The sequence below is a fragment of the Barbus barbus genome (genome assembly GCF_936440315.1).
Source record: "Barbus barbus genome assembly, chromosome: 33".
Taxonomy (NCBI): Eukaryota; Metazoa; Chordata; class Actinopteri; order Cypriniformes; family Cyprinidae; genus Barbus; species Barbus barbus.
In genome coordinates, this window is record NC_136761.1 from 7,528,319 (window position 1) to 7,548,771 (window position 20,453).

Consider the following 20,453-nt stretch of genomic DNA (forward strand, 5'->3'; position numbering starts at 1 on the left):
AATGTGTCGTATCAGTTATATCCATTACTTCTGGATTCTGAATCTTGCATTCGATGATGACACACACAAACCAGGATGGAGCTGACTTTGAGAGAAAAGCAAGCAATTTGGATGCTCAAAGAAAAGAGGAAGTCAATTAGAGCTCTAGAAAAAATAAAGGGCATGGAGTAGGGATGGGCGATATGGGCTTTAAAATATATCACAATATTTCTGGTATTTATTGCAATAACGATATCAATGACGATAATTCAGGGAATCCTGTTTCGTTAGAGAAAAGTATTATCTTTCCTATTTTTACCCAAAATAGGTTGTTGGGAGCATTGCTGAGTGCACACGGTTTAATTCGTACTGGAAGCCGGAGGTCACCCTTGCGCAGAAACTCCACATATCCATAGTAGAAGTAATACTACTGACAACGCTCCATGAAGGTTTCCAGTCATCGCTGAATAAAACGCACAACGGAGATAGAGAACTTTAACTGATGAAGTATATTTATAACGCAATGCTAATCGATATTGCCTTTATCACTGTATATAATACTATCATTCTGTGATATGAAACGTCTGGTCATAAAAAAAAAATTCAAACAATCGACTATGTTATTAAGTTAATTTGGAGAAGAAACACATCAATAAATTATATCTTTGTTGGACAATAGGTTTGTAAACCGGCTCATACACATGCAAAACTGTATCACACACGTGCTACTGTACAACATTTACTAATTTTTTGTGCACTGTACAGCCCTAACCAAACAGTTACAGATTGTCAAAGGAGCTCGAGCTCCTCATTTAGCGATTTACTCCTCAATTTCACGCACAGAAATATTTCAACAACTAGACTTTATCGTTATTATCATGGGAAGAATAATTCTTATCATTGGGAGAATTTTTACCGGTATATCGCAAACGATAAGATATCGCCCATCCCTAGCATGAAGAAATCAAGAGTTTGGAAACCACCAGCAACCAACAAGACCTGATCGGCTGGGAAAACAACAGTAATTGATGACAGACAAATCATAAAAGCTGTGAAAATTAACCCTAAAAGACGTGTCTGTAAAATCACCAACAACTTCCAGAAAGCTGGGGTGATGCTCTGACAATCGACTGTCCTCAGGAGACTTTGACACAGAATTACAGATGCTACACAGCAAGATGCAAACCTCTGACCAGCACCAAAAATAGAAAGGCAAGATTAGAGTTTGCAAAAAAGCACAAAGGTGAGTCAGAAGAGTTTTGGAACTGTGTTTATGGACCGATGAGACAAAGATGAAACTGATGACTTAATGTATGATGACAGTAGCAGAATGAATTTGGAAGGGTACAAAACCATCTTGCCTACCAATATTCAAGAAAATGCCACCAGATTCATTGGGAAGTGCTTCATATTGCATCAGGACAATGACCCACAACACCCAGCCAGTTCAGTCAAGGAATTTATAAGAGCAAAGAAATGGAAAGTCTTAGATTGCCCAAGTCAATCTCCAGATTTAAATCCGATTGAACATGAATTTCACCAGCTGAAGAGGAGAGTAAAGGCAGAAACTCCCCAAAACAAGCAACAATTGGAATTGGCTGCATTAAAGGCTGGGAAAAGTATTTCAAAGGATGAGAGCAAGAGTCTGGTGATGTCTATGTCCCAGACTCACTGCTGTGATTGTGCGCAAGGGATCTGCAACTAAATAATAGCTTTTAATATTTTATATCTGCTTATTTTCAACTGTCCCAATACTTATGCTCACATCAATGAGTGGGATGAACTCTAAAAGTGCTGTTCTGTTTATTTGGTAAAACATATATGTGTTGAAACGGCTAATAATAAAATGTGACATTCTGTAGTTTTGTCTCATATTCATCTTTTAATCATATTTGTAAATGTCTTGACTCCACAGCCAACAGAGCAATTTTGTCTTTACTGTTCCAACACTTATGGAGGGCACTGTATCTGACCACAGAATCTGACCAGTTACAATTAAGTATTCCAGGGAAAAGTGTAATAAATATAAATTGAAAAGACTGATTATTTGATTATTCCTTTTAAACATTGTTTTCTGATTTTCATATTCATGTCTTTCAGGTGTGCTGGTATCCACTGGGATAATGTAGCAATGATTATCTGTCAATCTCAGCAGAGCCGGCCCCCCGCAGCACTTCGTAACCAATCAAAAGTGGATAAAAGGGCGGAGCTGGTTTGATGACTGACAGGCGAGGAATCCACTCAAATTCTGAGCCCCGCCCCCTCTCTTCAGCTCAGCGATGGTCACATAGAAGCACAGACACATTTCTGTTGCACTTGTTTTACATCCCAATCATGTAGATTGAACTTTATCCATCGGTTTTCCTTCCTTCAGCTGTTTGTTTGTATTTGTTTATGTGATGCTTGGCGTGCTCCGCCTGCGCCGTCTCGTTCGCCAGGTGCCGCTACAGACCAGCTTCATCTTCCTCTTCCTCCTATGCATCCTCAGCGTCTTCCTTTCTTCCTACTTCCTGTTCGTCGTCAAACGAGAGCTGGAACCGTCGCTCGCAGTAGGACGTGTGGCCGATGACCTCTACGTGACCCCGTCTCAGCCCCTCCCCTTCCTGTCTGGAGCAGGCGGGGCACTGTTGTCCGATGGCTCTCGGACGGATCCAGTCGTGCTGGTGTTCGTGGAGAGTCTGTATTCGCAGCTCGGACAGGAGATCGTGGCCATCCTGGAGTCGGCAAGGTTCCGCTACCAGATGGAAATCTCTCCCGGAAAAGGAGACATGCCCACATTAATGGACGGACAGCGGGGCCGCTTTGTGCTTATTGTTTACGAAAACATCCTGAAGTATGTGAACATGGACGCCTGGAACAGGGAGTTACTGGACAGATACTGTATTGAGTTTGGAGTGGGAATGATCGGCTTCTTTAAGGTGAGTGACTCTATATCACTCCTTCAGTCTGAATTACCGACTTCCTGCTGGGAAAAGTACACTGCTGTAAGCAGTGAGATTTGTAATACCTGGAGAAAGTGATCCAGTAGTCTCAAAGCTTCTTGACTATCTTGAGGTAGAGCTTATGTTGACATTACAAACAGCAGACAGGGCAAATATGCCGCCTCACAGTCACCCAGTCGCCCTGCTGCGGAGGCTCTGTAACCGGAACCGAACAATGTGCAGGACTCCCTGAGCTATCACATCCAAATCCATATGTAAAGCCCTCACATTCTTACTATCCTCATTTAAAGTTTGGATGCGTGTATCTAGTTCTGAAATCCTCTGTCAGCCTAACTATTTCCCTTCATTTATTACATGTGAATCCCTCGTCGCTGACAGAGAGATATAAATTGTACATGTTGCAAGCAGTGCAAACAACAATAGCAGGAGAAGAAGCCATTACTCACCATGATTGATTGATTGATTCACTTACCACCATTGTTTGATGAACTCGTGAGCGAGCGAGAGGGAAAAAAGAAAATGGTAATAAATGCAAATAGAAACGTGAATGGAAACAGGCACGCTGCAGTCTCGGTTCTAGATTAAAGGCGAACGATCAAATTTAACGATTAAACTATCAAAATTAGTTTGATGGATAATATCAGAAATATGGTGGCAAGTAAGTTATATTTTATCACTTTAAACAACAGAGAGTGATAGCGAGGCTACACAGAGCTACAATCACAAACCACTCGGTAAGCACGGCTGACAGGAACAGGCCTGAAGTCTTTTGACTTTTCTTTTTTTTTTCTTTTTTTTTTTTTAGAGCCATCAATTTGAACATTTATTAGACCTTAATTTACTAGACTTTAATAACTTCTAATTTAAGTGAACTTAAAACAATCTTTAAATAAACCCATTATAATCAATGCCATATTTACCTGTGCCCTTCAGGAGAAATATACAGAAATTGAATAAAGTTATCAAACACTAAATTCTAAATTAAATATAGATGAATCCATATAGCTATAAAAGTTAATGATTTTCCTTTTTTTTCTTTTTCTTTGATGAGCAGACATCACTGCAGCTGCTAATTAGGTTATTTTGTCTGCTATTTTTTAAGAGCTGCTGCTGCTGAACGTGACGCGGATCTGACACGCATTGTGTTTTCTCTCAGCTCTCTTTACCTTTTCTGACCCACTTCAGGTCTTAAAGTCTTTACTAATGAACTGACGAGTTGAATCGAGTGTGTAAGATGAGAGAGACAGTGCTGGGCTGCTCCAAGACAGTTTTGAAAACCATTTCAGAGACATGTTCTTAAATGTGACGCATAACATATTATATGCATGCACAGTTTTAAGGGCCCATTCACTTGTCGCATCTTTTGCATGCTCAAGTTCGCTATTTCAAATGGAGACGCTCATAACAGAAGCGACTCGTTTTTTCCAGGCGCAAGATATATTACAGATATATTACATATACAGTCATGGCCAAAAATATCGGCACCCTTGGTAAATATGATCAAAGAAGGATGTGAAAATGAATCTGCATTGTTAATCCTTTTGATCTTTTATTGAAAAAAATCACAAAAATCTAACCTTTCATTGGAAAATAAGAATTTAAAATGAGGGGGGTATCATTATGAAATAAATGTTTTTCTCTAATACACATTGGCCACAATTAACGGCACCCTTTTATTCAATACTTTTTAAAACCTCCATTTGCCAGTTTAACAGCTCTAAATTTTCTCCTATAATGCCTGATGAGGTTAGAGAACACCTGACAAGAGATCAGAGACCATTCCTTCATCCAGAATCACTCCAGATCCTTCAGATTCACAGCTCCATGACGGTGCTTCTTCTCTTCAGTTCACCTCACTCATTTTCTACAGGGTTCAGGTCAGAGGACTGGAATGGCCAGCAGAAGCTTGGTTTTGTGCTGAGTGACCCATTTTTGTGTTGTTTTTGAGGTTTGTATTTGGATTATTGTACGGTTGGAAGATTCAAACATGGCCCATTATAAGAGTCAGTAACTTATTGATTTCTTTATCTGTTGGTATTTGATAGAATCCATGATGCCATGTGTCTAAACAAGATGTCCAGGACCTCCAGCAGAAATATAGGCCCACAACATCAAAAATACAGCAATATATTTCATTGTACACATGGGGTCCCTGTGTTCACCAAACCCATCTTGAGTGTTTGCTGCTAAAAAGCTCATTTGTTTTAGTTTCATCTGACCATAGAAGCCAGTCCCATTTGAAGTTCCAGTCGTATCTGATAACTGAATATGCTGGAGTTTGTTTTTGGATGAGCTAGGAGAATTTTTCTTGAAACCCTCCCGAACAACATGTGGTGATGTAGGGGCTGTTTGACAATTTTTTTTATTATTTATTGAAGGTTTTCTGACCCCGAGACTCAACTATTTTCTGCAATTCTCCAGCTGTGGTCCTTGGAGAGTCTTTAGCCACTCAAACTCTCCTTCTCACCGATCATATTTTAATTTAGATTAATTTTCATAGCCTCCTTTGATCATATTTACCAAGGGTGCCGATATTTTTGGCCATGACTGTATTTGTGTGTGTATTTTATATATGTATTTATTCCTATTTCTTTTTTAAATATGTATTGTTCATTTTATTTTGTTTTGACACATGCTCATTGATTGAGAAAGATGTGTGTCAGAATGCTGTAGTTATGATATTGACAAGTAGAGACTAACCAGTTAACCAGGAAAAGGCATTCTTTCTTGACAGCATTGATATTTTATTTAAACTTTATTTTTGATTAATCTTGCTATGCAGCTTTATGGTAAGTGGTCTGAGATATATCGAGTATGAATATCCTGCATCAGACTCTGGCTGGAGTGCAGCTAGCGTGTCAGATTGTGTGTCTGTCCCATCAGGCCAATGAGAACAGTCTGTTGAGTGCGCAGCTGAAAGGATTCCCGCTGTTCCTGCACTCCAACCTGGGCCTGAAGGACTGTACCGTCAACCCTAAATCCCCTCTGCTGCACGTCACACGAGCGCGACAGGTCAGCTCATGCTTCAGTGCTCATCTGGTCAAACTTTCCAAAGACTTCATGACCCCAAGTCCTATAATTTGTTCTCTCTCTCACAGAATTTTTTTCTTCTCCAAAAACAGTTTTATCTTTAGAAACGTTTTTTCTTTCTGCAAAATCTTTCTCAAAAACTGCTCCGGGTGTGTGTTCACAGTGTGTGTTTGTTCACTACTGTGTGTGTTAAGTTTCAGTCATCGTTTTTCATTCTAATTTGTGTATACATGTAATATTTCTGTACTGCTCGCCTAGGGTTCTGAAAGTAAGTTTGCATATATTACACTTAAAGGAAGTAAGGACTCTTATGTGAAAGAGATCGCTGCTTCCGGTATTATGTTTTGAACGGCAGTGGATGCAGTCGATTAAAAGGGAGTTCAACACAGTTGTCTTTTATTGAGTAACAGTGTGTGTACTTGGATGGGTTAAATGCAGAGCACAAATTCCTAGTATGGGTCATATTTGGCCACACGCCACTTCACTTTCACTTTTTTCAAAAACCATTTCCTCACTGTTTTTTTTTTTTCTTTTCAAACACTTTTTTTCCTCTCTTCCAAAACGTATCTTTTCAAAACATGACCTTTTCAAACCTTTTTCCTCTTCAAGCATGTTTTTCTCTCTTCTGAACCTTTTTTTCTATTCAAAAACCTTTTCTCTCTTCACTTTTTTTCTCTCTCTTCAAACACTCATCTTAGCAAAAAAAAAAAAGAAAGTTTTTGGATAGAAATAAAACTATTTGGAGAGCGAAGCAAAATTCTTTGGAGGGGGAAAAAAAAATCTATCTACACTTTTTTTTTTTTTTTTCACACCTTGATTTTATTTATTTATTTTTTTATATTGTGGTTCCTGGCTTCTGTAGAAATTTAATTCCCAAATAAAGCATTTCTCTGTATGTCTTAGGTGTTTAGCGGTCCTCTCCCCGGGGACGACTGGACCGTCTTCCAGTCCAATCACTCCACCTACGAGTCGGTTCTGCTGGCTAAAACCCGTTCGGCCGAGAGCACTGGACTCATGCACACATCCGTGGTTCAGGATCTCGGGCTTCATGACGGGATCCAGAGGGTTTTGTTCGGACACAACCTCTCCTTCTGGCTTCACAAGCTGGTGTTTTTGGACGCGCTGTCCTTCCTCACCGCTAAGAGATTGTCTCTGTCCCTCGAGCGCTTCATACTGGTGGACATCGATGATATATTTGTGGGAAAGGAAGGGACCAGGATGAAGGTGCCAGATGTGAAGGTGTGTTAAAGAGATACATTGATTGTTTTTGGATTTTCGCCTCTGTTATTTAAAGAAACTGTGAAAAGTAAAGGAACTATGGGAAAAGAGCTAGTTTTACTTATGTTTTAAATGCAACACAAAAAAAGATATGTGGGAAAATCTCAGGAAAACACATCCAGATTATATTTCACATCAAATGGGAAAAAATAATAAATTATGTGATGTATAAAGATAATTAAGCTTCTTTTTAGGGCCATTTTGATGACGAACTCATGGTCATTATTGTGATGCGTCCAGCTATTTTATAGTCATTATTACAGTAATTGGAGTCTAATGAGAATCATCACTGAAAATCATTAGTCTTTTTCACCATTTAAAGTTTACTGTCCCAAACTTTTTGTCAGCTGAAACCCTTTGAATGATGATAATTTCTTGAAATCCCTGAGATCTTAAGTTAATATTTCAAAATAATTTAACAATACATTTGCATGTTCACAATTCTCTGTTGTCTGTTAATAGTCACATGGCATGCAGGATAACAAATAAAATATTGTTTATAATATTTTATTTATTATATAAATAAAAGTATAAAATGTATTTATTTTATTTTGCATCAAGGTGTTTGATCCTCCAGGCTTTATTCATTTTGCTCTTATTCGTTCTGTTTCTTATTCATTTGGATAAGATGAATTTATTTATTTTTTACTTTTAAACATTTGTAAGTTTGTTATTTTATATTAGGCTTATAGCATATGGTGTATTCGTCTTGTTAATAAAAGTCCCATGTTTATTGCAGAAAATTTGTCGTTGTAAGTTATAGATAAGCAATTGACTGGAATTGCGCTATTGAAAGTGAAAGTAAATTTGCTCGGGCATTTATAAGCTATATAAAAGCGAAGGAACGTCAGGTGGAAGAGAGGGAAAACTCCAACGAACTTTGTAAAACGAAACTGTATTATGCAAATCGCCGACATTGTGTCAAGGGGGGTGATGATGGCGCAGTGGATAAGACACATGCCTTTGGTGTGAGAGACCCGGGTTCGAATCCACTGTGAGACACCAATGTGTCCCTGAGCAAGACACTTAACCCCTAGTTGCTCCAGAGGCGTGCGACCTCTGACATATATAGCAATTGTAAGTCGCTTTGGATAAAAGCGTCAGCTAAATGAATAAATGTAAATGTGTCTGCGGCCAAAATAAAAATGAATCATGCCTCTGTGCAGCGCGCACTCAGAGCCAGGCATATGAGGCAGCCGTGCATTTACCAGGCGACCAATGGCAATGCCCGTTCTAGATGGATTGTAAATGAAACCAATTACATTATCCATTTTCCGAACAAGCGAGCCAGATTAATGGTTTTGTTTTGAAAGAGAAAAAAAGCACATATAGCTGGACTCGGTCGAGACCAACTAGAACATTTGGCGAGTCCAATGACCAAGTCCGAGACAAGTCCGAGTCCAAATACCAACAAGTCCGAGACGACAGAAAAACGTCTCGAGTCCAGACTCAAGTACTACAGCCCTAGGTTCTCACTAGTTAAAAAGGCTTATATATTGGCCAGATATGTTTTTAACTTGTTTTAAAATCAATGGAAGTCTATGCAATGTCCTCAATAATATAGTGAAGCTTTAGGAAAGAAGAGTTTAATGAAATCGTTTTATTCACTTGCCACATAAACATGCTGTTTGTAGTTGTGAGTGTGTGTTTGATGTGTGTAGATGAGTATGATGAAGCTCAGAACAAATACACACAATCATTTGAATCATGTAAACAAGCCTTCAAGACTTCAGACTGAGAGATGAGATGTCAGACACATCTGATGAAAGGATGGATTCTACTGTGAGTGTATGTGTGTTTGAGTGTGTGTGTGTGTGTGTGTGTGTGTGTTTGCTGTAGTTTATCTTCAGACGTGAGAGAAATCTAACAAACTTTCCTGCACAGATGCTTCCAGATGCCTTCATATGAAAAATCACTATTTCATGTGTTCATGAATTATGTTTAGATGTGAATATCATGAATAATGTGTGTGTATCTTCTCAGGCATTGGTTGAAACTCAGAATGAGCTGCGCAGGTCGATTCCAAATTTCACTTTTAACCTGGGCTTCTCGGGGAAGTTCTTCCACGCAGGTGAGTGAAAACCACACAAGATCAGCTTTTGAGGAGGCTTCAATTTATGGAATTTTGAAGTATATACACCCATTTTATTTGTTAAATATTTATTTAACAATATGTAAATACAAAATTAATACTAAAACATTCCCTAATGTGTACATTCACAAACATTCACCCACGTGATCCAATGGTCATGCCTTAACTTTGCAAATTCTACTATTGCATTAGTATTGCATTCTTCTCATGGCCACTTAATAATTTTTTATTAAGAGTTAAATCTCTTTTTTGGCTCATTTTGTCTGTAAAAGAAAACATGCCTAATAATTCTGCACACCTGAATATAAGAGGTTTTTTAATTCCAGCTTTCATGGACAATTATATATCGCTTATAAATGATTAAATACAAAATCAATAGTAGTTATTAAGATTGATGTGGTTTGGAATTGGTAAAATGTGCTTGGAAAAAAATATCATCAGAATATCACCTTGCCTAATAATTATGTACGCACTGTATATTTATATTAATATGTATAAAAGTATATATGGTTTCATTTAGAAATACTAAAAATGAAACTCCTTTTTTAAAATTATTATATATATGTATAAATGTGTCAGGTACTGATGAGGAGGATCGGGGTGATGATCTGCTGCTGTCGTATGTTGATGAGTTCTGGTGGTTTCCTCACATGTGGAGTCACATGCAGCCGCACCGCTTCCATAACCACAGTGTGTTAGCAGAGCAGATGATGCTGAACCGACGCTTCGCTGAGGTCAGACGCACACATATATACACACACACACACACACACACACACACACACTCACTCACGCAGGTCTGGAGTGATGTTTCATCGGTGTTTGTCCTGTAGGATCACTCCATCCCGACTTACCTGGGTTACGCGGTGGCTCCTCATCACTCCGGCGTGTATCCTGTCCACATCCAGCTGTACGAGGCCTGGAAGCGCGTGTGGGACATCAGAGTGACCAGCACTGAGGAGTATCCACACCTCAAACCTGCTCGATTCAGACGCGGATTCATCCACCGCGGCATCCGAGTGAGTGGGTGTGAGTGTGTGTTTGGTTGAATAGCTTTTAAATTGATACTGTAACATAAGCCGCTCACAATTGCATAAACAGTCACATTTTGTCCCCTAATGACAGTCTGATCTCTTAAAATTGGTCATGAAGCACAACAGCAAGAGCGTTTATACTCTGCTTATTCACCACAGTTGAATATGTGATTAATAAATTAATATTTATCCATTATCCACACAGGACACATGACCTGCAAATCATTTAAAGAAACAATATGATGGGTTTTGATGAAGTGCTCATCAATATAAATAATTATATTGTAATCTGTAAAATAATTACAATTGTTTTATCATTATTTATAGTTAATAATTACTTTATTGAACATTTTATGAAACATTATTGCATGTATTTTATAATTATTTTTAATATTTTAATATTATGAAATAATAAATAATTATAAATAATGAAATCACTAACATAATTACATAATGTCCATAAAATAATTATAAAATAAAAATGAACAATTCAAATAATTCAATAATATAGAATAACTATCAAATACTTATGAAATATTACATTAAAAATATTGGGTTTTCCAGTGCTTATCAGTGTAAATAGTTCGTTTGTAATAATAAAATAATAATAATTTTGTAATCATGAAATAATGTAATTATTTTTTTATTTGTAATAATTATTTCATAATTACAAAATAATATATATTATGAAATTCACAATTACAAAATATAAAAAATTATATATTTGATATTATTTCACAATTACTTTATAAAGTAATTATGATATAATATTAAATATTGTTTTTATATTTCAGAATATTTAATACAAAAATTATTTTGTACTTAAAAATAATTATTGAATAATATTAACATCTAAAATTAAAATAATGTATTTCGACTTTATTCATAACCAGTAATTCTACATAAATACTGCTTAAAGCAATACATTTTATTGAAATAATAATATGATCATCACCTCACACTCATAGTTTTGATTTAATTTTTTAAATAATAAATACACCACATCCGATTGGACGGCTGCATCTGACTAACCGCAGCAGCTGAAATATATTTAATGCATTATTTAATTATTGTAATGCATTCGGAGTTCAAATCAGATCTGCAGATGCGCAGCTCCCTTGCAACTCTCCAATGGAAATCTATGACTTTCAGTCCATTCCCTCTCATTTGTGAGACCGTGAAAAGGCAGCTATAAAATCAGCACTCAATACGCTGTTTGTCAGAGACAGTGAAAAGGCAGCTTTTGAGGCACTATAAGAACAGACACTCGGCCCGTAACAGTCAAAGCTGTTCATCTCATACACACACCAACAATTAACAATACGACCCCTGAATTAAGAGTGAAAACTGTCCCTCCGTCTCATTCCCTGTTTGATTTGTCCTTTATTTCAGGAGCAGATTAATATTCCGCTCGCTCTCTTTCATCGATTCTCTAACGAGTTTGAGCTCCTGAGTTCAGTGTGAGATGTTATGAATATTACATTAGCTCTCATCTATTTATTTCCAGAGAGACAGGCGCTGTCCTGGAGCCCACGAGAAGAGTGTGTGTGTGTCAGGCAGTGTGAAGGGAGAACTGATTGTGTGTGTGTGTGTGTGTGTGTGCGTGTGTGTTCTGCTCAGGTTTTGCCCAGGCAGACGTGCGGTCTGTTCACACACACCATCTTTCATAAGGAGTACCCCGGCGGGCCGCAGGAGCTGGAGCGGATCATTGACGGAGGGGAGCTGTTCCTCACTGTCCTGCTCAATCCAGTCAGTCCCTCTTTACATATTTTATACATCAGCTTACGCTGTGCTTATGATCGTACTGTTAGTAGGACTGGGAGATACAGCTATAGAAATAGGTTCATAATTTTCAGCCTTTTGATGATGCTCTGTAAACATCTTAATATTTGTGTGTGTGTGTGTGTGTGTGTGTGTGTGTGTGTGTGTGTGTGTGTGTGTGTGTGTGTGTGTGTGTGTGTGTGTGTGTGTGTGTGTGTATTTTTGCTGAACATGCATACATACAGAGAAACATGATTTCAACCAAACAGTCAGTATGGCCAAATAGATGTGCTTCAACATAAAATGCAGTACAGATATAGTAAAAAAAACAAATCAAGAGATATTGACTATTGAAGATATTTTTCCTCCCACCATCATGAAAATAAAAGTAGGTAAACAGTGTTTCTTATTAATACTTTGTTGGTCTATAAATAATATATAATAATTATGAAAGAATTAATGAATAATTATAAATGATAAAAATAACTGAAATCATTATGCAGTTATAAAAATAATTATTTGTATATTTATATTTTACAATTATGAAATGATCTGAAATATAAAATAATTATTACATTATAAAATAACTGTAAAATAATTATGAAATAATTGTTTCAGGCTTTATTATTATTAACCGGCTATTCAAAAGAATCAAGATTTGAAAAAAGTTGATGTAAACAAGACATCTTTTTAATAAATGAACTCAAGGAAGAATAATATTGAATAATTTTATTGATATAGACCAATGGAACAAATATTGATAATCAACTTTATTTACCTATTTGGATTTTCACCAAAGGTACAAAGAGTGAATAATGAATTAATATTTTATCCAGACAAGACAAATGACCTGCAAAACATTTGAAGGTAAAAAACAGAGCTTATCAATATTTTTAATTATTTTGTAATTGTAAAAAATAATTATATATATATATATATATATATATATATATATATATATATATATGTATATATATATATATATATGTATGTGTAAATAATATATAATGTAAAATTAATTCTGAAATAATAAATCTAAGTTATACAATATTTTTATGCAATTATAAAAATAGCTATTTTAAAGGTTAATTTATATTATAATTTTTAAATAAAATAAATCACAGTTATTTTATATTATTTTAAAATAAAATATATTTACTATTATTTCATAAAAATAATTTTGAAATAATAGTAAATACATTTAAAAATATTTATTTTAAAATAATATAAAATAACTGATTTATTTTACAAATATAAAATAATTATGAAATGATAGTAAATATAAAACAATTACGAAATAATTGTTTCAGACTTTATTGCTAGCCATTCTACCGAAAAACTGCTTAAATTGAAATTAAATATTGTAATCATTGACCTCGTATTTTTGCTGAACAATTTTAATATATGACATTATATACACTCTGAACACTTGCCTTAGAAACAAATAGTTGAATGTGAATTTGCTGAATACAGTTGTGAAATTGTATTTCCAGTGAAATGGCGTTGATTAGCGTTGTGTGGTTGTTTCTCAGATTAGCATTTTCATGACGCACCTGTCGAACTACGGAAATGACCGTCTGGGTTTGTTCACATTCAAACGGCTGCTGGACTTCCTGCTCACCTGGACGCACCTGAAACTACAGACGCTTCCTCCGCTGCAGCTGGCCGACAAATACTTCCAGATGTTCCCGTCTGATGCCAAGCCGCTCTGGCAGGTCGGTGATGACGGCAGTTTACTCAACGTGCTTTTTAAAAAACAGAAAGTTGAACGTACAGGAACAAAATATAAATCTGCATTTGAAATCTAAATGAAATGCATCATGATATGATTAAAAGCACTGAATCTAGCAGAACCTCCAGCAGCTTCACTGTGATTGGCTGCTGCTGTCAGTCTGTTTGTGGCACTTTCTGTCCGTCTCAGTGAAATCTGTCAGCGGTGTGATCTTGTGTTTAGGACCCCTGTGAGGATAAAAGACACAAGGACATTTGGTCGAAAGAGAAAATCTGCGACCGTTTCCCAAAGCTGCTACTCATTGGCCCTCAGAAGACGGGTGAGGAGCAACAGCACCACCTGACAGATGCATGCAGTACAGCACACACTCTTTACACTGCCAGATAGTCATGCGTTCCTGTTATATCACTTATAATCAAGCAAGCGAAGTGTCAATTTAAACTACTTTATTGGCATGCTTGTGTTTTAAAATATTGTCAAAGCGTACACCAAACAAGTAATGAAAAGAAAGAACGATTAAATTAATAATTACAATGAACAGTTAAAAACAGTGTTAAAATAAAGAGCTAAGTAATGAATTAGAGAAAATTATTATATATTATAAAAAATTATCCTTTTTTTTTTTTTTGTTAGAAACCAATAACTAACCGATCTCATCTAAAAAGAAATTAGATGAAATCACAGAAAGATAAATTTAGATGACATTAATACTGTTATTAAATATATTTTAAATAAAATGTATTTTAACAAAGCATTAAAAACTTTTATTAAAACTAAAAAGTATTTTTATTTAAACCTTTTTCATTTCAGGTAGTTGCCAAGGCTACATTTTTCATTTTCATTTTAGTTGAACTTTTAATTTTAGAAATATAAAAACTTTAAAGTACTAAAATAACTAAAACTTAATTTTAAAAAAGGTATACATATTTCAAATAATTAATAAAAATGACAAAAGCACACAACAAAATTGCTGAAATAATTAAGAATTTTAAGAATTTTGAAATATAATAAAATAAAATAAAATAAAAACTAAATAAAAAAAAATAAAAAAAATCTAATTGAAAATAGGTACAAGATCTATGATAGTACAGTGGCATGCGGAAGTTTGGGAACCCCTTGCAGAATCTGTGAAAAAGTGAATAATTTTAACATAATTAGAGAGATCATACAAAAATGCATGTTATTTTTTATTCAGTACTGTTCAATAGTTGAAATTATTAAAATAACTAGTTGTTCATGAGTCCCTTGATTGTTCTGAACAGTTCAACTGAGCACTGTTCTTCAGAAACATTCTCCAGGTCCTGCAGAATCTTCAGTTTTCCAGCATCTTTTTCATATTTGAACCCTTTCCAGCAGTGACTGTATGATTTTGAGATCCATCTTTTCACACAGAGGATGATTGAGGGACTCAAACACAACTATTAAAAAAGGTTCAAACATTCACTGATGCTCCAGAAGGAAACAAACAAAGGACTCATGAACAACCATCACAAAATAAAAAAACAGTCGTAGATCATCCAGGTAACCACACACAGTATTAAGAACCAAGGGTTCACAAACTTTTGAAGGGGGTTGTTTTAATAATTTCAGCTATTTTTTGGACTATATGTAAACATCTTTTATGTAAAATATCTTCCTCAGGACAGTACTAAATAAAAAATAGCATGCATTTTGTATGATCTCTCTTATTTTGTTAAAATGATTCACATTTTAATTCTGCAAGGGATTCCCAAACTTCTGCGTGCCACTATATATGGATGATCCTGTAATAACAAATCAGATCAATGGTATCTTTTCTCTCGTGGTTTTTCTCAGGAGCGACGGCTCTCTATCTGTTCCTGGGGATGCATCCTGATCTGAGCAGTAATTTCCCCAGTAAAGAGACGTTTGAGGAGATTCAGTTCTTCAGCGGTCACAATTATCACCGGGGCATCGACTGGTGAGTGTCAGTGGAGCTGCAAACATCATAACGCTGCTCGTTTGCATTAAAGTCTGTTTTCTCGATCTCTCCTGCAGGTATATGGAGTATTTCCCCCTCCCGTCCAACAGCAGCTCTGATTATTATTTTGAGAAAAGTGCCAGTTATTTTGATTCAGATGTAGCTGCGGTCCGAGCCGCAGCGCTGCTGCCCAGAGCGAAAATCATCACTGTTCTGAGTGACCCTGTGGACCGAGCCTACGCCTGGTACCAGGTACATACTACACCGTTTACATCTGACTAACTTACTTTCTTTATTAACAAAGCATTAAAGCTAATACACATTTTGTGGAGGTGCAAGTAAGAGAAAGAGACTTTGTAAAGAAAGCCTTTGTAAAGACAAAATCATTTACAAATCTACATTACCATGGCATTACCACAGTAATCATCCTTTTAACTGTGGTATTTGCGGAAAAACTGCAGTAATCACAATTACAATATATTTTTTGAAAATGTCATTTTTTTTCTTCATATTTTTGTGTGGTATCAGTGCTATCAGTAATATTTTTAACCATAAAAGGCTGAAAATCATGATAGTATAGTCATTGTACTGATTATATAGTATTTTATCTATATTCCTATGCTAAACATGCTTTGTACTTAAGTTTATTTGTATTATTTTCGCTATAAAAAAAAAGGTTTAAACCATTAATGTAAACTAAGAATGTAATTAATTCATTATTTTTAAAAGAAAATACTTAATTAAAAGAACAAATTAATTTGTAGGTATAAGTAGGTAATGTTGATTATTAAAATTTGTTTCATTGTCCTATATCAATAAAATGATTAAAATTAATTCTTCATCATGAAAATCATGATAGTATAGATATTGTTCTATGATTATCCTGGTATTTTGTTTACATTTCTATGCTAAATGTGGTATTTTGTTACATAAATGTATTTCTAGTGTTTTGGCTATAAAATTTAAAATTACAGTTTGAATCATCAATGTAGACTAATTTATTTTCATTTAATTTATTATTATTAAAATGTAAATAAATATTTTTTTATAAATACTAAATAATTTTATTTATTATTTTTATTATATAATTATATTTATTTTGAATTAAAACATTTATAGATAATACACGTAGGTAAATAATGTGAATTTTTAATATTTGTTGCATTGGTCTATGCCAAGAAAAATATTATTCCTTGAGTTCATTTATTAAAACATGTCTTTGATTGTTTTCAACTATATATTTTTTCTGTATTATAGAGTTTGTATTAAATATTTCAGTGACTGTTTGGTTGAAATGATGTTTTTCTTTCAAGGCATATCCGGTCAAATATATAAATATTGACGTTTACGTTATTTTATTTATATATTTATTTTATATCTTATTTTATTTTTTTTACATTTAATTGTAATTTTTTCTCTTCAGCATCAGAGAGCACATTCTGACCCTGTGGCTCTGAAATACTCTTTCCATGATGTCATTACGGCATCCCACAATGCACCTGTGAAGCTGCAGGTCCTGCAGAAGCGTTGTCTGGCTCCAGGATGGTACGCCACACACCTCTCACGCTGGCTCGAACACTACCACCATGACCAGGTCTGTGCGTTTAGCAGCATATTTGACCGCATGTTCTAATACAGCAGATTTATTTATCATATTTCATGCATTAAACCCTCACAGATTCTGGTTGTGGACGGCCAGACATTGAAAACAGATCCAGCGTCCGTCATGGAGAAGATCCAGACATTTCTGGGTTTGAGGAATCGAGTCGATTACCACAAGATTCTAGCGTGAGTTTGAGCATCAGCACACAAATTGATATTATATGTTTTAACTGTGACATTTCAGGCTCATGACTCTCTTCAGCCATAAATGAACACTGTTTGAATTAAATACACTCAAAAAAAGCTTTAATGAACTCAAATTAAGGTTAGTTTAGGTCTGTACATCTAACATTATTAGATAAATTAATTGGTGTTATCCTTCCATTAATACACTTCCAGTTAATAGTTTGAAATAAAGTTTTTTATTATCAGCCTCTATCAGCATGTAGAACCTTTTATAACAAATACCAGGAATTGATCATGTTTTGCAGGTTTGACCCCAAGAAAGGATTCTGGTGTCAACTGCTGGATGGAGGAAAGACCAAGTGTTTAGGGAAGAGTAAAGGACAGAGATACGCAGACATGGACATACAAGTAACTCTTTTCACTCACACAATTTATTTATTGAGTTTATTGTAAGAAGTAGTAGAGGAAATTCACATTCACAGTCTATCTCTCTTCATCAGTCTCAGGTGTTTTTGAGGAGGTACTACAGAGATGCTAATATCCAGCTCTCTAAACTGCTGTATAAAACGGCTCAGGTTCTGCCCGGCTGGCTCAGAGAGGATCTGCTCAACATCAGGTAACAGAGGCTCTCGTTTGGTCAGCGCCACAAACGTCTGGAGTGCCATGAGACTCAGAGTCGAGTCCACCGATGGAACAAACCACCTCTGACTGAAGACTGCTCTTACCTAGATGAGTTTGAACTAAAACCAAGTTAAAGAACTGACTTAGTGCTTTAAAACTCGCTGATACTAATTTTGTAATTATTTAAAGGCCAGTATTTATGAACTGACTCATATCTGTCCTGTTAATGAACTAATATGAAGATCCGTTTTTTTTTTTACTCAAATTTGATACAGATTCAGTTTGATTTTATAAAGTCAAAAATCATGCCAACGAACTGTGACGTCTGATATGGACATTCACATTTTTTAACTTTTTTGTTTTTACATTTTTAAGCTAGTTTTTGTGTGCTCGGGCAGTTTTACATTTTCTAACGTGGACTTTTAAAGGAGTCGATTTACTCACGCTTCAAAAAGAGGACTTTCTTTCTTCTGTGAAACTATGTTGAGCTCCAAAATTGATAGTAAAGTCCCATCAAACAGTATTCTTCAGAATTCATGTGATGCTCTAAATGACAAAAGATTTGTTGAATTTTATTCATGTTCATTATATAAAATATCTTTTGTGTTTTACAGAAGAATGTCATACAGGTTCAAACAAAAAGTGTGAGAAAATCATTGTTTTTGGGTGAATTATCCATTTAAAGTTGTATTTCATAAGCAGTATATAATACGTAGATAAATATTAGAGCTAAATAATAATACATTTCTACTCTGAGAGCATGAATTTACAATTTAAAGTGCCATTTAAGTGTTTTTTTGTGTGAGAATGTCAGTTGATTTTCTCATTAAACCGAAATCTGGTGATTTTATTCAAGGTAAATGTGCTGTTAAAGCAATAGTTCACCCAAAAACTAAATTCTCAAAGTTTGAAACCTGTATAACTTAAGAGGAACACAAAATGTTTACATTTTTCCTTTCAAATGCTTCATCAGGTTTAATGTTAGTGAAATCAAACACACTACAGGCTCCCATAACTGCATTTTTATTTATTTATATACATATTTTTTCACAAAGGTCACCTGTCATGTGTTCACTAGAGCTGGTGTGAATTTCTGTCATGCATGAAGGTGAAATTATATGATATATTGAATATTGGGCAGATGTTGAAAAATAACTCATGTGACCTTTGGAAAAACCCATCACTGTTTTATTACTGCAGGGTTTATTTGATAGTGCCCAAAAACCGTGATATTAACACAGTTTCTATGGATTATTGATATGGTAATATTAATAAATGTAGGCAGATTGAAGCATCTCTCACTACATGATTCAGAAATTAATTCTCATGTTTTCCTCTTTGCCTGAGATCTGACCTGGTCGAACTGTTTCTAATGCTGGAGGTGTGTGTGTGTGTGTGTGTGTGTGTGAGAGAGATATTCTTCGATGTGGTGTTGTTGCTATGGTTACACATTTCCTCATCTCCTAAGTGTTTTTATGAGTTTAATTACATTCATATTGTGTTTTGGTCTAAAAAAGGTTATTAATGTGAGTTTCTCATGTAAGAAGCTTTTCTAGCGGACTTCTTGAAAGCATTTTGGGCAAGGACTTTATTTCTTGGTTTTTAAAATACATTTCATGACACATTAGTGATGTATAAATATGTTGTAGAGCTTTTGTTCAAACACACGGTGGCAGCAGAAGCTTTCAATATTATGAGTTTTAGAGCTAAAACAATCCCGTATAAACTCATTTTAACCATTGAGTTAAAAACAGGAAAGGTTTTGCAGAGACGTGTTCAGTGCTATCAGCCAGTCAGATGTTAGTATTGAGCCCACAAAATGTTTAACCAGTCATCATCTATGATTTAGGGGTTGAGGTATGGTTAAATTTGATTGACGGGAATTTTTCCTCACAGTGAATGCTGATCCAACAACATATTTGTCTTTACATTTTGTAAATGAAGACCAAGATTTTTTAGAGTAAACTTTGTTAAATCACTCCATCATGCATGATCCACACTGAAGTTCGTATTTATTCTTTGGAGTCTCTCAAGTATCAGTTACACACAAGCATTGATAAAAAAACAAACAAATGACTTTTTCAAGGCAAATGCTGAATGGTGGCTAGACAGCCTATACAAATTTGAAGGTTATGCATCTCTTATGTGATTTGGTTCTTGAGGAGAGAGATTGAGTGAACTGAGCAGACGTTTGAAGCAACATTAAATGTTTTATTAGACGTTTTCATGACCATTAACTTTAGTGGTATAATCAAAT

At 35.2% G+C, this 20,453-nt stretch overlaps 1 protein-coding gene across 2 annotated transcripts in view; it reads left to right on the forward strand.

Moving 5' to 3' along the window:
• LOC306853145 (bifunctional heparan sulfate N-deacetylase/N-sulfotransferase 1-like) overlaps positions 1-20,178 on the forward strand; it is a 34,612-nt gene extending 14,434 nt beyond the window's left edge. The window contains exons 2-16 of one of the 2 annotated variants that reach the window (XM_079390344.1): positions 2,080-2,897; positions 5,805-5,933; positions 6,855-7,190; positions 9,213-9,300; positions 9,901-10,055; positions 10,155-10,340; positions 11,976-12,104; positions 13,649-13,831; positions 14,071-14,167; positions 15,664-15,787; positions 15,865-16,039; positions 17,211-17,381; positions 17,466-17,575; positions 17,881-17,983; positions 18,076-19,496. In XM_079390344.1, coding sequence (XP_079246470.1) covers positions 2,379-2,897; positions 5,805-5,933; positions 6,855-7,190; positions 9,213-9,300; positions 9,901-10,055; positions 10,155-10,340; positions 11,976-12,104; positions 13,649-13,831; positions 14,071-14,167; positions 15,664-15,787; positions 15,865-16,039; positions 17,211-17,381; positions 17,466-17,575; positions 17,881-17,983; positions 18,076-18,195 — 2,625 coding nt within the window. In that variant the 5' untranslated portion in view covers positions 2,080-2,378 and the 3' untranslated portion in view covers positions 18,196-19,496. Of the gene's footprint in view, positions 1-2,079; positions 2,898-5,804; positions 5,934-6,854; positions 7,191-9,212; positions 9,301-9,900; positions 10,056-10,154; positions 10,341-11,975; positions 12,105-13,648; positions 13,832-14,070; positions 14,168-15,663; positions 15,788-15,864; positions 16,040-17,210; positions 17,382-17,465; positions 17,576-17,880; positions 17,984-18,075 lie in introns of both variants that reach the window. The other variant, XM_079390345.1, reaches the window with a different exon arrangement.
• Positions 20,179-20,453: the final 275 nt, after the last annotated feature.